The 13,812-nt window shown below is 37.1% G+C and overlaps 4 protein-coding genes across 9 annotated transcripts; 3 read left to right on the forward strand and 1 right to left on the reverse strand.

Annotated features, from left to right (window-relative positions):
• Positions 1–1,660: 1,660 nt before the first annotated feature.
• LOC107176682 (protein FAR1-RELATED SEQUENCE 5-like) lies at positions 1,661–4,294 on the forward strand. The gene has a single exon (XM_015529502.1). The coding sequence runs from the start codon at positions 1,661–1,663 to the stop codon at positions 4,292–4,294; it is 2,634 nt and encodes an 877-aa protein (XP_015384988.1).
• Positions 4,295–5,180: 886 nt separating this feature from the next.
• On the reverse strand, positions 5,181–9,961 carry LOC102608522 (uncharacterized). Of its 6 annotated transcripts, none has more exons than XM_006475619.4 (13): positions 9,803–9,961; positions 9,508–9,637; positions 9,344–9,401; positions 8,542–9,249; positions 8,110–8,247; positions 7,364–7,840; positions 7,044–7,270; positions 6,823–6,907; positions 6,556–6,652; positions 6,248–6,349; positions 6,034–6,171; positions 5,701–5,889; positions 5,181–5,594 (listed from the first exon to the last, which is right to left on the reverse strand). In XM_006475619.4, exons 2-10 carry the CDS (start codon positions 9,633–9,635, stop codon positions 6,318–6,320), a joined length of 1,950 nt encoding a protein of 649 aa, XP_006475682.1. In that variant the 5' UTR covers positions 9,636–9,637; positions 9,803–9,961; the 3' UTR covers positions 5,181–5,594; positions 5,701–5,889; positions 6,034–6,171; positions 6,248–6,317. The 6 variants fall into 6 exon arrangements, with proteins under 6 accessions (XP_006475682.1, XP_052290284.1, XP_052290283.1 ...); XM_052434324.1 differs by having other exon boundaries at positions 6,248–6,343; positions 7,361–7,840; XM_052434323.1 differs by having other exon boundaries at positions 5,701–5,736; positions 7,361–7,840.
• Positions 9,962–11,332: 1,371 nt separating this feature from the next.
• Positions 11,333–13,751, forward strand: LOC107176681 (uncharacterized). The gene has a single exon (XM_052434467.1). It carries the CDS (start codon positions 11,333–11,335, stop codon positions 11,903–11,905), a length of 573 nt encoding a protein of 190 aa, XP_052290427.1. The 3' UTR covers positions 11,906–13,751.
• Positions 11,918–12,794, forward strand: LOC112497974 (uncharacterized). The gene is made up of 3 exons (XM_025097848.1): positions 11,918–11,984; positions 12,122–12,271; positions 12,349–12,794. The coding sequence occupies exons 1-3, from the start codon at positions 11,918–11,920 to the stop codon at positions 12,792–12,794; spliced, it is 663 nt and encodes a 220-aa protein (XP_024953616.1).
• Positions 13,752–13,812: the final 61 nt, after the last annotated feature.

Here is a 13,812-nt window from a genome sequence, read left to right on the forward strand (position 1 = left end):
ATATGAACTTTAAGTGTTTAAAACTTTATATATGTGTAATAAATGAGTCAAATATAAAATAAAATTTAAAATTATATATATTTTATAATATTTTTTAATAAAATCTGAATGCCAGGTTTATGAAATGATGCCCAAAATCGGGCCGGCTTTACATCCAGGCCAGATAATACCCTGCCCAAAAACGTAAGGGATGCCACATGTCCGGACCGACAGGGTATTTTTGCCACCCCTAATAGAGGCCATTGATTCCTAATTTCCTCATTGTGGTACGCCCCATGATTCTTATTTTGATTCCCGAATCGTTTGAATGTTTGTATTCAATAAGTTTTGTATTTGCCTTAATAATTTATGAATAATTACATCCAGGTAATTACAATTGTTCACTTACTAACACTCATGGTTAAAAAGTGGTGGTTTTTTAGCAAATATAAATAAATTATTCTTTTTAAGGAATAATACATTATTCCATATGAAAACAACTCAATATAGCTTTTAATTGACCTTGGTACTAACCCAGGGTGCCGGGTTTATATACCACTAGATTTATGCTACTTGGATGTAATAATGTGTGTGATGTTATAGAAAAAATCGATAGGAGTTCACAAAGAGTAAGAAGATCGAAAGAAGACTCTAAACTTAAGAAATTTATTGTCTACGCTTGTACAAGCGGATTTTATAAAGTATATTGTTCAGATGAAATGAAATGGTCATGCCAATGTCTAATCCAGTAATCATAAAGTAAAGTAAATTTCGTTAGTGGTTGAAATTGGAACATTAAAAGACCTTTCATCAATGTAACAGAAAGTTCCCACTAGCCACGCACAGTTGTCATGTTACAAAGTGGAATGTGCAATATCAATCGTGGGTGTTAATTATAATTTCGTGGAGAAAATAGTAATGGGCTAGATTTTATAACTTGTTTGAAATGAGTTTGATTTCTCCATCAACCTTTTACCATCTGTATTTGGGCCAAAAGACAAATAACGAATTGGGCTTAAGGGCGCTTAATCAATAATGGTGATATTCATTGCGTTGCGAAATGAATAAGACTGAAGCGCAAAATTGTTTAAACCTCTAAAAATTGGGAAGGAGGGAAATGAAACCGGAGAAGGCGCCAAAAATGTGCTTGGGATGCAAGCAAGTTTTCGTTGACGCAACGTTGGTGGGTACAACATGTATTATTATAGTCCACATATTTCTGGCATTATCCCGGATGGAGTTAAGAAACAAGACCTTCGAAACGGAGACAATGCGCTAGTACAATAAGTTGCTGAAGCATACATTAGAGTTTACTGAATCATAATAGCAGAGGTACAATTTCATTTGCAATTATTATTGTTAATCGAATGAACTTAATTGCTTATCAGGCAAACACAGTCAGAAGAAAATGGGGGGGGAGGGGGGTGTATTGTTTCGAAATGTTGCCACTGAAAAATTATAAATATGCTATATTTTTGTATTCGAACCAACACGAAATGGCACACGTTTTAAACACTCAATTATTCTCCCCACTGTAAACATATAATGAAATTGTACGAATGTACATGTTTATGGTATATTGTGGGCATATGTTCGGGAGTATAAAACTAGTGTTATTATTAGTGTCTACAGACTCAGAGTTGTTACAGTTTTGTGTGCAGTCTAAGATCAACATCAAATTATGGCGTGTACAGACAATGAAAATAGTGGAGCAAACTTTAAAGACGAGATGAATGAGGGAACATCATTCCGGACACAGACGAGTAACAGCAATGACTGGACGGATGATGAAACTAGAGAGAACGCAACCAGACTATTACAATCTTCTAATAATCATGATTTAGAGCAACAAATTAACGTCGATGGACCAGACGAAAACGAAAATGAGGTTACAGAAACAAGAGGTGTACAAACTCAAGAGACTATAGATAACATGGAATTTGTGGGAAAAGAATTTACAACGGAAGACGAGGCCGATCATTTTTACCACGAATACGCAAAGTTCGTTGGATTTGGTGTTCGAAGAAACACCAAAAGATACGATAAACAAGGCATGTTGACTGGAAGACAGTGGGTATGCAGTAAACAAGGTTTTCGGCCTCAGAAATACCTTCGACTTGCCAACAGGTCAAGGGAAGCAAGACCTTTAACAAGGACGGGATGTCGAGCTGAATTTCGAATTTCGCTTAATGAAAGGAAAACTGCATGGGTTTGTACATTTTTTTATGGGAAACACAATCATAATCTAACTCCAATCGGACAAGTACACTTCATTCGATCACATAGGAATATAAAGGGTCCAGATTTGATTGCGGCATCCGCATTACATAAAGTTGGAGTAAAACCGTCGCAGATCCATGAGTATATGGTTGAACGATCAGGTGGCTACAAAAATGTTGGATTCATGAGAAAAGATGTGCAAAATGGGCTTGACTCCATGAGGAGGCAAGACTTAAAAGAAAATGACGCTGAGACATGTTTGTCGTATCTGGAAGGGAAGAAAAGTGCAGATCCATCGTTCTTTTATGAGTATACTATTGATCAAGAACACAGGTTAGGAGACCTATTTTGGTGTGATGGAGGGGCACGAGCGGATTATGCTGTGTTTGGAGATGTGTTAGCATTTGATGCAACATATCGAACAAATGCATACAGAAAACCGTTTGTTGTATTTCTAGGAATAAACCACCACCGAAAGTCCATAGTTTTTGGGTTTGCCTTACTATCGGATGAAAAGGAGCACACTTATGTCTGGTTGTTACAGACATTCTTGGCAGCAATGGAGGGAAAACAACCAGCAACTGTTATAACAGATGGAGATCGCGCAATGAGAAATGCTATCATCAAGACTTTTCCGGTCTCAGTTCACAGGCTATGTTGTTGGCATTTAGGCCGAAATGCGCAAGCAAATATTCACAACACTGAATTTGTCAATGATTTCAGAAGGTTCATGTTCCAACCATATAACGAAGATGAATTCAACCATAAATGGGTATTGATGGTTCAAAAACATAGAGTCGAAACTAATGAGTGGGTGAAGAAGGTGTACGAGGAACGAAAATTATGGGCAGAGGCATATCTTAAAGGAAATTTCTTTGGGGGAATGCGTAGCACACAAAGGTCAGAGGGAATGAATGCTTATTTGAATCATTATGTCAACAGAAAATTGAGACTTAGAGACTTTGTGAAGCAAATGGACCGTCTCATGGATCGACAGCGAGAGAGTGAAGGAAAAGATGATTTTGATAGTACCGACGGCTGTCCAATTCTAACAACACACTTGAAGAAATATGAACAGCAAGCGGCGGATGTATATACAAAGGCTGTGTTTTATATGGTTCGTGAAGAAATTGATAAGGAGGGGTTGCTAACAGCTACTCTAATCGAAGAAGATATGTTATCGAAGACATATCAGGTCAAGAAATTTGGCAACCAGCATAAGGAACATACCGTGATACTTTATATAGAATCAAGAAAATTATCATGTACTTGCATGCACTATAACAGTGTGGGGATGCCTTGTTCTCATTCTTTTGTTGTGATGAAGGCAGAAAATTTACCTGAAATCCCAAATTGTATGATCTTATCTAGATGGAGAAAGGACGCAAAGTTAGAGGTTATTCCGAGCGAGTTCGTTAACGATGTTGCACAATATATGAGCGTTGAAGCACGAGTGGGTTCAATCCACACAGCATGTCGAGGTTTATTGAAATTTGTAGGTAAAAGTATTGACGCCTACAATATGGCCATCATAGATATTCACAAGTTGTCATTAAGATTGGAAGGAATGTGTTCAATTGCTGAGCCATCTGGAAGAAAGGGAGAAAGGCAAAGAGCACCTTTGGTGAAAGACCCAGTGGTTGTTTTGACCAAAGGAGCTGCTAAGAAATTAAAGGTTAGACCAACAGAGCAGAGAAAATGTAAGAAATGCAGAGAAGGCGGCCACACTGTACGTACGTGCAAGGCAAATAATAATGTGAGATCTAAAGAACCCTGTGGCAACGACTCTAATAGGTTCATATTTCGGGACAATGTCGGTAGTGGAGGCACAACCCAGCAAAGATGTTGTGACACCAGCATAAGTGGTTTATATAATGACACAAATATTATGGGGTATGAACCATCGAATAGAATCAGTGCAGCATTAGGAACCAGTTCTGACATCTTGCTCCAGCAGAATGGCGACAGCATGTTGGGTGAATCACTAGACCATATGCAGGTCGACCTCATTGGATCAAATTTTCCAAACTCACAATACAGCACCACCTCGGATATAAATGACTACATCAATATTTGGAATTATACAGATTTTTGACAATCAAGACCGATGTAGGTATGTACTTTTACATTTTAATTATTATCGTTGTAAAACCGCCAAAAAGGATGCCAAATCCTCTCTAATTTTTTTCTGAATGTGACAAGTGTCATACTGTAATAAGTAACAACTGCAACTTATGACTCCTAATATTTTCTTTTCAGCTGTTATCCTGAGAAGGGGACGCCTAAGGAATCGTTACAATAAACGCTCGAACTATGTGTGAGAATATTTTTGGTTAGATGCAATAGCGTGGTTGTGCACTTTCACTCAGTTATTTTCCACATCAAATAAATTATCCTCTTCTGTGTTGCATATTCTTATACTACTTCTCTTATTGCTTACAAGCTTCTATATAGTTTGATTATAACAACTATAAAGTCCTATTCGTTATCCTTTCTCAGTTGCTCAAATGTTTATCCCTGTACATGTTCGTCTCAAGTAACCTCATGGCGTTATGTAATGAACTAATAATTTCGAAATGATCAAGTCATTTCCAGGGCCTATATGCAAATAGAGCTGGAAATAACCAAGTTAATTCAGCAGCATTTTAACGAAAAAACGTACTATTGCATCTTTAACCGTCTTTGTATTCCTTACACAGATTGAATGCATTATCACGCCATTTAATCGATTAAAATATGGGGTGTATGTTTTTTTGGCCATAGAGAAACCTTTCATTGCTTACATGAAGGCAGTATGAATCCGTAAATGTTGTCCTGCCCAAAGATATGCGTAAAAACCATATCTTTGGGTGTATATGAGACACTTAAAAGTTCAGGCCCAACGTTTTACTAGTTCGAAAGCAAAAATGTAAATCACAGTTGTCTATGAAACTAGGCAACTAACAATCTACGAACCAAATGAATAACAAAACATAACACACTAGTCTGAACCATGGAAATTATATTAACGACATTGACCAAAAGTTTACAGTAATTTGTCCTATTAAATGACAGACCTGAGGATAAAGATCAACTGGTAATTAAACATAATAACCTACTATATAACTATTTCCACGTCCACTGCAAGCCACACCACGTTGCAGTTGTAAATAAATCTACATTTTAACACAATCAAATTATCTCATCACTTACTTGCGCCGACCATGTCCCATTTTCCTGGATTTCCTTAAATTTTTCAGATACTTATTCTCAACTGCAGCACACATCAACTCCGAGGTGATTTTATTGGCCATATTATAATCACGAGATTTTTCCATTACTTTCTCTTTGATAGAGTTAACTATCGAGGTTAGGAGTTGTAGTACGAGCTGTGACCGTTCAGTATCAAAATCACACTACAAAAAAAAAATACGGATAAACACTACTTGGTGGGTACATACACTAAAATTATAAAATGCATGTGTAATCAAATTATACGAATTCTAATGTTTCTAAACAAACCTGAAAGGTTGGATTCTGCAGCCACTTTCCTCCTCTCTGCATCATCAAAAGAATAAGTACTCCATAGTTATAGGACTCAGGTATGACTGCAAATTCAGTTACTTGTAGTACAGTGAAGTGCTCAAATTTTGTTCCAGCAGCCAAAACTTTTCGGGCATCCCCATTAAGAATTTTATCCAATGACCGCAGCTAGGCACCGATAATGCAAATTACACAACAACCATCTTTAATGAATGCAAAAGGTTATATTGGAATGTATGAATAGGTACACAATTTTAAACATTAGTATGCGGAGTGGGTTCAATCTATGCATAACTGTATTACATAACTCACAATTGTTTTCGCTTCTGAGTTGAACATCTTTGAGGTCAATGTACTGGGGTTTGGATCCCATATCTCCGCCCGCATTTCGGGAATGAATATAATCAACAAGTACCAGTGACAAAACCCATGGTTAACGGGAACAAATATCTGACAAAAAAAGCTTATTTTTTATCAATAAACAGTACAATAAATTCTGGTACAAGACAGTAACATTAAGCCTCACCTTAGCACATTTACCAACATCCTTCATGTAAAAGTCCCGCATAACAACATCTTCATGCAATGTATCAATGTCACATGCATTCCGCAAAACCCTTTCCTGTAACTTTTCAACACCACAAACAGTGGCCAGAAGATTGAAGAGAGATTTAATGAGAAACTAACCATCACAGAGTATATGTACGGTTTTACTAATAGATTGAAATTTAATCCCTAAAGATACATGTACGACAACCATAGAATCTGATATGTCCAAGGGAAAACATGTGAAATATAACTATTGCACTATATTGAAGCTATATCAAAACGTACGCACAGCATAAACTGGGGGAAGGAACCAACTCAATGTCATATTTGCACTACTGCAGCATTCTTTGGCAGAAAGAATTTCTGTCACGGTATTCACTATCTGCGAAAAAAATATTATACAAACATAAATTTCGACCATTGTCATTCCATAACGTTGGCAACACAGCCCAAAACAAATAACTGAATGCATGACATTAATGAACTCTGCTCATATATAAAAAAAATTCATATTGTATATTAACAAAAGCAAAGACAAAATTATGCTCTTACCTTTACATGTACTAGTCTTCCGGGACCTAGCGAAAGCATGTCATTCCTACTAACTTGATTATACTTACTCTGAAATAGAATCTCCCTGAAAAATTAAATCGACCATAAACAAATTACCATGCAAGAGCTAACAGAACAATAGCTATTACTTATTCTAACCCTCTATATTTATATAAACAAATTCATCATCTAATGATTCAGAAACCACACCATGTTATTACCCTTTATCAAGCATATCGTCCATGCTGTATTCAATTAACTTAGTCTCGTCACTAGAAAAAGGAACGGCCAACATATATGGACCAGCCTTGTAACGACCATGCCGAGGCTGGTTATTGTCGAAAACCATCTCCTTCTCCTGCCGAAAACCAGGGTTACAGGTCACCCCACCCATCGTCAATGTCCGTTTAGGTAATACGAACAACGATGTTTTTATTCTCTCATCCACCTACCCAATTACAAAACAAACATTAGTTCAAGTTTTCTTATAATTACAATATTTAAAACATAATATCCTCAACACTTTTTACTCTAAGACCACCTTATTAGAAGTACCAAAGCAACAACTGTTACTATGGCGTCCCCGAACTTCCTTCTCATTCCCACATTCGTGCATTTCAAATAATTTTGTCTCCATGTCATCTTCAATTACATCTCCCTGCAACAATAACTTATTGGATTTTTCAATAACAGACATTATGTCTTCTTCATCCTCAGTAGTGCCCTTGTGCAACAACTGCCTAGAAGATACCTCGTCCATGTTATCGAACTCCATTGCATTTTCATGAGCTCCATTGTTTTCTCTACAGGGCAATCGTGACTTCAACCTCCATACTCTGCTAACAACCCTCTGAGTCATTCTCATAAGATCACCTACATCAACAACTAGATCATCAACCGTCGAAGGCATGAATATTGCTTTTGAATAGCCTGTCTGATCCGATTCTTCATCGCAAGGCTCAATGGCCCCTTCAAGACATGCTCGACTATCCCCATATGAAGGAACGCGAACTGATACCTTCAATAAACAAAAATAGAAAACACGCCACTAAGTTTTCAGCCATTGTTTAGCCATCATTAATTTTATATTTCCCAACAAATTCATATAAGCTGTTATAAGCTTTCATTATCTTCCCAAACTGCAGAACCACATTCTTTTTTATTTAATTCTATTCCAAGTAACAATACAGTGTCAATCTTATACTATGTTAACATTTTTAAAGGTTTCTCTTCTTTTACTTTTTATTAAAACTAAGTTTAATTTTGTGCAGGTTGAAAAATGAATACCTGTTTGCTACCATAGCCCCCTTTTTTCTCTATCCACTTCATGAACCTTTTGATCTCGCTCCCGTTCCACAGTGTTAGAGGACACATCAACCTATCTCTTCGTACCTTCCCGTACACGACAGAATTTATGTACAGAATCTGCAGCAACAAATTCAACAATTACACACCACATTTTCTCAGTCCTAATCCGTTGCTCCCCTCAATTGTTCTACCAATCAGCATACACTAAACTAATTATTCACTCATTATGAAAGATTACTCATACCCTACATGCTTTAACCTCTACAAATATGGACGAATCGACGTTTGTTACCACATTACACGCACACACAAAAAAGCATATGTTACCTTACGTATTTTACATGATAAATCATGACATAAATCAGGAATTTAATTAACCTACAAATTTACCATTAATATGAAGGATTTTACCTCTAGATATAGAAGACAACCACCTACATGTGCCAATTTCTCATCCTTGTACCTAGTAATACCACGCATCAACCTTTCAAAGCAAAATGTCGCCCAATTTCTATTTCGAATGCTATGAACATCCTTCAAAGTAAACAGAAAACTGTAACTGATGTGTACTCCACCTGGTGGACAAAGAAGAGTGCATAATGTGAACAGCATAAAAGCCACTTTGAAGTCATTGTCCGCATCCTTTGAAGTTAGCAAAATATCTTCCATTGTCTTTATATTTATTCCTCTAGATGTTGCATTAAATTTGTCAAGATATGCTGCAACTTCTGCAGAATCACCTTGTAATTCCATAGGCATTCCTCCATCAGTTACTCCCATTATGTATCCAAAACTATTAGGGCTCAGCTCCAATTCATGACCATTCAATTGCAAGACGCACCTAGCTGTGTCGATTCTCTCTACTAACCACGCACATAATTTTCTTTTAAGCCGGCCACATTTAAGATCAATGATACTGCCCAATCCAATATCACACACTGCCTTTCTTTGTTTCTCTGTCAAGTGAGAAACCAAGGCAGCCAATCTATCGGGTGCACACCTTGTAAGGAATTTCACTTTCTCCACATTCGCTTTACCTCCTCTTCTACTTTGAAACTTGTATTGGCATTTTTCCTCTACTGGCAAGTTTTTGAATGCATTTCTAATTTCCTTCCGAACCTATGAAGCAATAAAACCAAATAAACCACATAATTTTTTATTGTATTGTCTATGTTCAATATACAATTAATTATTTCCTTCGATACTCACATACCTCGTTCGTAATGCATGCCCTTCCATCCTTTGCCTTCAGCTGACGAACACTCTCGGCACTAACAATTCAACAACACACTATAATAACTATCAAGTAACAATGAAACAAAGAACAAAAGACCGCAGGGCTAATTTTTAAAAACTTCATTATTTGCTTGTACTTACAAAAAGCTTATGAACCCATGGTTGTTTTCCCTGTCTTTACTTCCTCTTGAACGGTGGGCGTCCACTAACATTTCACAACTACTCTCGAAATCTCCTGCCTTCCGCTTATGAGATCCTCTTACCTTCATTCCTAAAGTCAAGTATAATTCATTATATAGCTTGATTCAAATTTCTATTTTATCTAAGCTAATACTCGACGAAGTAAAGTATGTTCCACCCTTGCAATATCTATTTTGACCCGTTTCTGTATTTAACTCGTCAACTACTAAATAATAATCATGAAATTAGAAATTACCTGCAATTTCCGACCAACTTCCTATCTCCTATCGCGAACACAGATACCACAATCACAATAGATGACTCTAAGCTTATCAGTACGGAATATATGTTTTCAAGTAATTGATGGCCAAATATTTGACAAAGTTTTGTTAAAACCCTACCACGTCAGAGCTCTCTCAAACGGTTGCCGGTTGGAATTCAATTTTACGCTAGCAAACTGCAGCCGTTTGATGAACTTCGCACATATCTAACGGTGAGGAAACTAAACGACAAAATAAGGGGTATGTTCCACCGGTTGGAAGGCAGCTGGTTCCCTCACTAAAATACTTTCTAAATGCAATTACTTATTAAACTCATTACTAAAGTTAGAAATTTTTAAATTTACTCTATAAACTCACCTAAATACCTAATATATCCCTATTTAAACTAAAATCTCTTTATAACATAGTTTACAGGAAAAACAATGGAACAATGAGAGTTCTTTTCTATTTTCTTTTTTCCTGATCGAGTTAAATAATAAAAATGTATAATCGCAGCCTCTGTTTCTTCCTGCGCAGGTGCACTGCAATTTGGCTATTTTCATAACCGAAAAGTGCTTTTTTTTTTTCAATTAAAAAATTTAGAGTACACCATGAATTAAATTAAGTAGTTATCACTTGGGTCTCAAATTTTTAGGATGCTTCAAAATTTTGTTTCAAAAAAATTGCATCATTCCAACGAGAGAATTGAAAAATATTAAATTATAAGGAGATTATTTTTTATTTTTATTATTTTATGAATTGAATTCTAAAGAGATTTAATTCAAAAGAGAAGAAGATATTTAATAAAATTCAGTATCAAACACTGTATTCCCAAATTAAAATTACTAGAACAACAAACAAAAGTTGGAAAGGCTCAACTTTGGATGAGGGATAAGCATACTTCGATTGTGCTTTGCGGTGGGTTCAAAGAGGGAGTAAAAAGTAAAATAATTTTATATAATTATTTTTGTCTATAATAGTAATTTAGATTATGAGTAATTATGTAATAAAATTATTAATAAAAAAGTGAGTTTGAAAAGTAATTTGGTAGGTTCAAATAAAAAAAAAAGCGTGATAAATTTCGTTTCTTGTCATTACTAGAATGCCCTTGTGGATAACGAATATTAACAAAAGGTCTTTCTGAAACCATTTGTCATTATAAAATCGTTTAAAGCACCGGACAACTCACAGCTCAATCTCGATGATCCAGATTCAAGCCAAGGGCATCAAGTTTATGCTATTAACGGTTAATCTGTGACTCTGTCACCAAAAGGTCACTCTCCTGCTGCTGCTGACTTTCTCCCCCCCCCCCCCCCCCCCCCCCCCCCCCCCCCCCCCCCCACCTTCCCTTAAAAGGGAAAGAAAATCAACCATCTAATTCTCTTTTTTCTCGGGGAAGCCGAAGGTTTGACATTCCCTCTTCTTGAAAGCCTAAACACACAGAACGCTTAAAAGTTAAAACCCACAAACTCATCACACAAACTCGTCTGTTGTTGAGACAATATTTTATTTGTGAGGTTTCAGCAATGGACGAATTAGAAGAAGACAATGGGTTTGAAGTGAGAGAGGAGCTCATGATTTCACCCAATGGTGGTCCAAAGCCTACACAGAGACTTGGCCATTTTCTCAAACCTTGCGTCAACTCCATTAAAGGCCAAGTTTTTGAGCTTCCTACTCACTGTCTTTCCTCCTTGCCCCCCATTTTTGAACCCAAAAGTTGGCCTTTAAATGTAAACTTTCACGGATGGAGGCCGCCGCAAAAGAAATGGAAAGCTTGGGTTGGAAGGATGGCTGCTCTGTATGAATCTATATGGAAGAAAGCCGGTATACATGAAGTAATCTTGAATTCGACGCATGAAATTCGGAGAAACTATGATTTGGTTCTTGGTCTTGCTGAGAAATGGTGTCCGGAGACCAAAAGTTTCATTTTTTCATGGGGTGAAGCCACCATTACATTAGAGGATATGATGATTGCAGGGTACTCTGTTTTGGGTTCCCCTGTTTTTAGCCCTCTTGAAACAGATGAGCTGATGGAAACACAGGAGAAATTGAATCAAGCTGTAAAGGAACTCAATAGAAGTACAGCTAAGAAGCCGTAACATGGTAAGTGGATGGCTAAATTCATGGATAGTGGAGCGAAATTGATCATGAAGCCTTTCTTTCCCTGTGGCTGTCGAGGTTTGATTTTCCAAACTTTAATTCTGTAATTAGCAGATCTGTTTTTCCAATTGCTGTAAAATTAGCTAGAGGGACTAGAATTGCACTCTCGCCAGCTGTTCTTTCTGGAATTTATATAGATTTGAGTTTTTTAAAAGAAAATATTGTTGCTTTAAGTTTGGTAGACAGTTGGGAAGATGAAAATAGGAAGTTAGAGATTACTATATGGTCACCGTTTCGGTTAGTTCAAATATGGGCTAGGGAGAGGTTTAAAGATTTGAGATCTGAGCCTAGTTTGATCATGAGAGGTGAGCCAAGATTTGCTCAGTGGCACAAATTAATGATGGAAGATGAGAATGTGAGGATGGTTCTAGTCTTCTTCTAGATTCATCCCTGGAGTGTTTTGACTGGCGTCCCTATGCGAAAACTCTAAACAACTTGAAGCTGCCTATGTTTTACGGAGAAAAGGAAATAAGGGTACTGGTTGATGGTGACTTGCCAGAAGAATTACAATCATGGGGTCAATGCTTGAGGGTTTCGGAGCTACTTGGGCTGGACTGTGTAGAGCAGTACCTACCGCAGAGAATCACAATGCAATTTGGGATGGACCAAGACCTTCCAGCTAGTGTTGCTCCAGCAAATAAGAGTCCTAAATCTGCATGGAGTTCTTTCTGTAAGCCTGTCACTTATGCCAAATTGTACATACCTTCCAGGCATTACGAGGCAGGTGTTACCACCCGATATCTGAAGTGGTGGAAGAAATCACTGTCACGTCTGCAAAGTGCAAGTGATGGTGCTTTGCCACAAAAAAAGAAATCCCTCGATGTCTAAGATAATACCAAAGGGATCAAAAGGAAAGAGAGAAAATAGTTTCCCTGGTTTTAAACAGATCCCTAAGAAAGCAAAGAGAATGAAGAAAAGTGATGCTGCTGCCTCTACTTGTTCTCATTTTGCATTGAAGAGCTTGGGAAGATCACCAAAGTCATTAAAAAGGAAGAACAGAAACAATGATAACAATAAAGATAATACCAAAGGGATCAAAAGGAAAGAGAGAAAATAGTTTCCCTGGTTTTAAACAGATCCCTAAGAAAGCAAAGAGAATGAAGAAAAGTGATGCTGCTGCCTCTACTTGTTCTCATTTTGCATTGAAGAGCTTGGGAAGATCACCAAAGTCATTAAAAAGGAAGAACAGAAACAATGATTTCTCTCCTGCCCTTGGTTGTCCTCCAAAGAAAGTTCAAAAGCTAGTTGAGCTTTCAAAACAAAAGAAAACTGAATCTGCCCCTGTTGAATTACCTTCAAATAGGCCATCATTGTGTCTAGAAGTGAAGAAAGATGCTAATGACTCTCCTGTTCCTCCTTGTTTTCCTCCCAAATCTAATCATGTGGTGACAACTGATTCCTCTGAAGAAGATAGTCTGACCATAGCAGAACTAATCAAGTCTAGGAAGAAGCATGATGGTTTGTGGGATGAACATGTTGGCAATGCTGAAAATCTGCCTGATCAATCTGAAGCTTATTCTTCAATTGCAGAGTGTGAAGTTGTTAAAGTTATTCCGCCTGAGACAAATTTGGTATTGGGCTCTGGTGTCCAAATTTTGTATGGTGGAATATTATATGGTTAAAATCTTTGGTTGCTTCATTAGCTGATGATACATACATACTTTTGCTTCTTCTGTTGCATGTTTTGCATCTTTTAATTGCTGGTTTGTTTCAGGGCAATTACCTGTAAATTATATGCATATACTGGAGTTATAATCAGCAGTCTATTTATCATTTGGGTGTAAATTCTTTTTGAGTGGGGCTGGATTTCCATTTCTACAGAATCTAAATTGTGAAGCTCCCCCGC

This window comes from Citrus sinensis, chromosome 9, assembly GCF_022201045.2.
Source record: "Citrus sinensis cultivar Valencia sweet orange chromosome 9, DVS_A1.0, whole genome shotgun sequence".
Taxonomy (NCBI): Eukaryota; Viridiplantae; Streptophyta; class Magnoliopsida; order Sapindales; family Rutaceae; genus Citrus; species Citrus sinensis.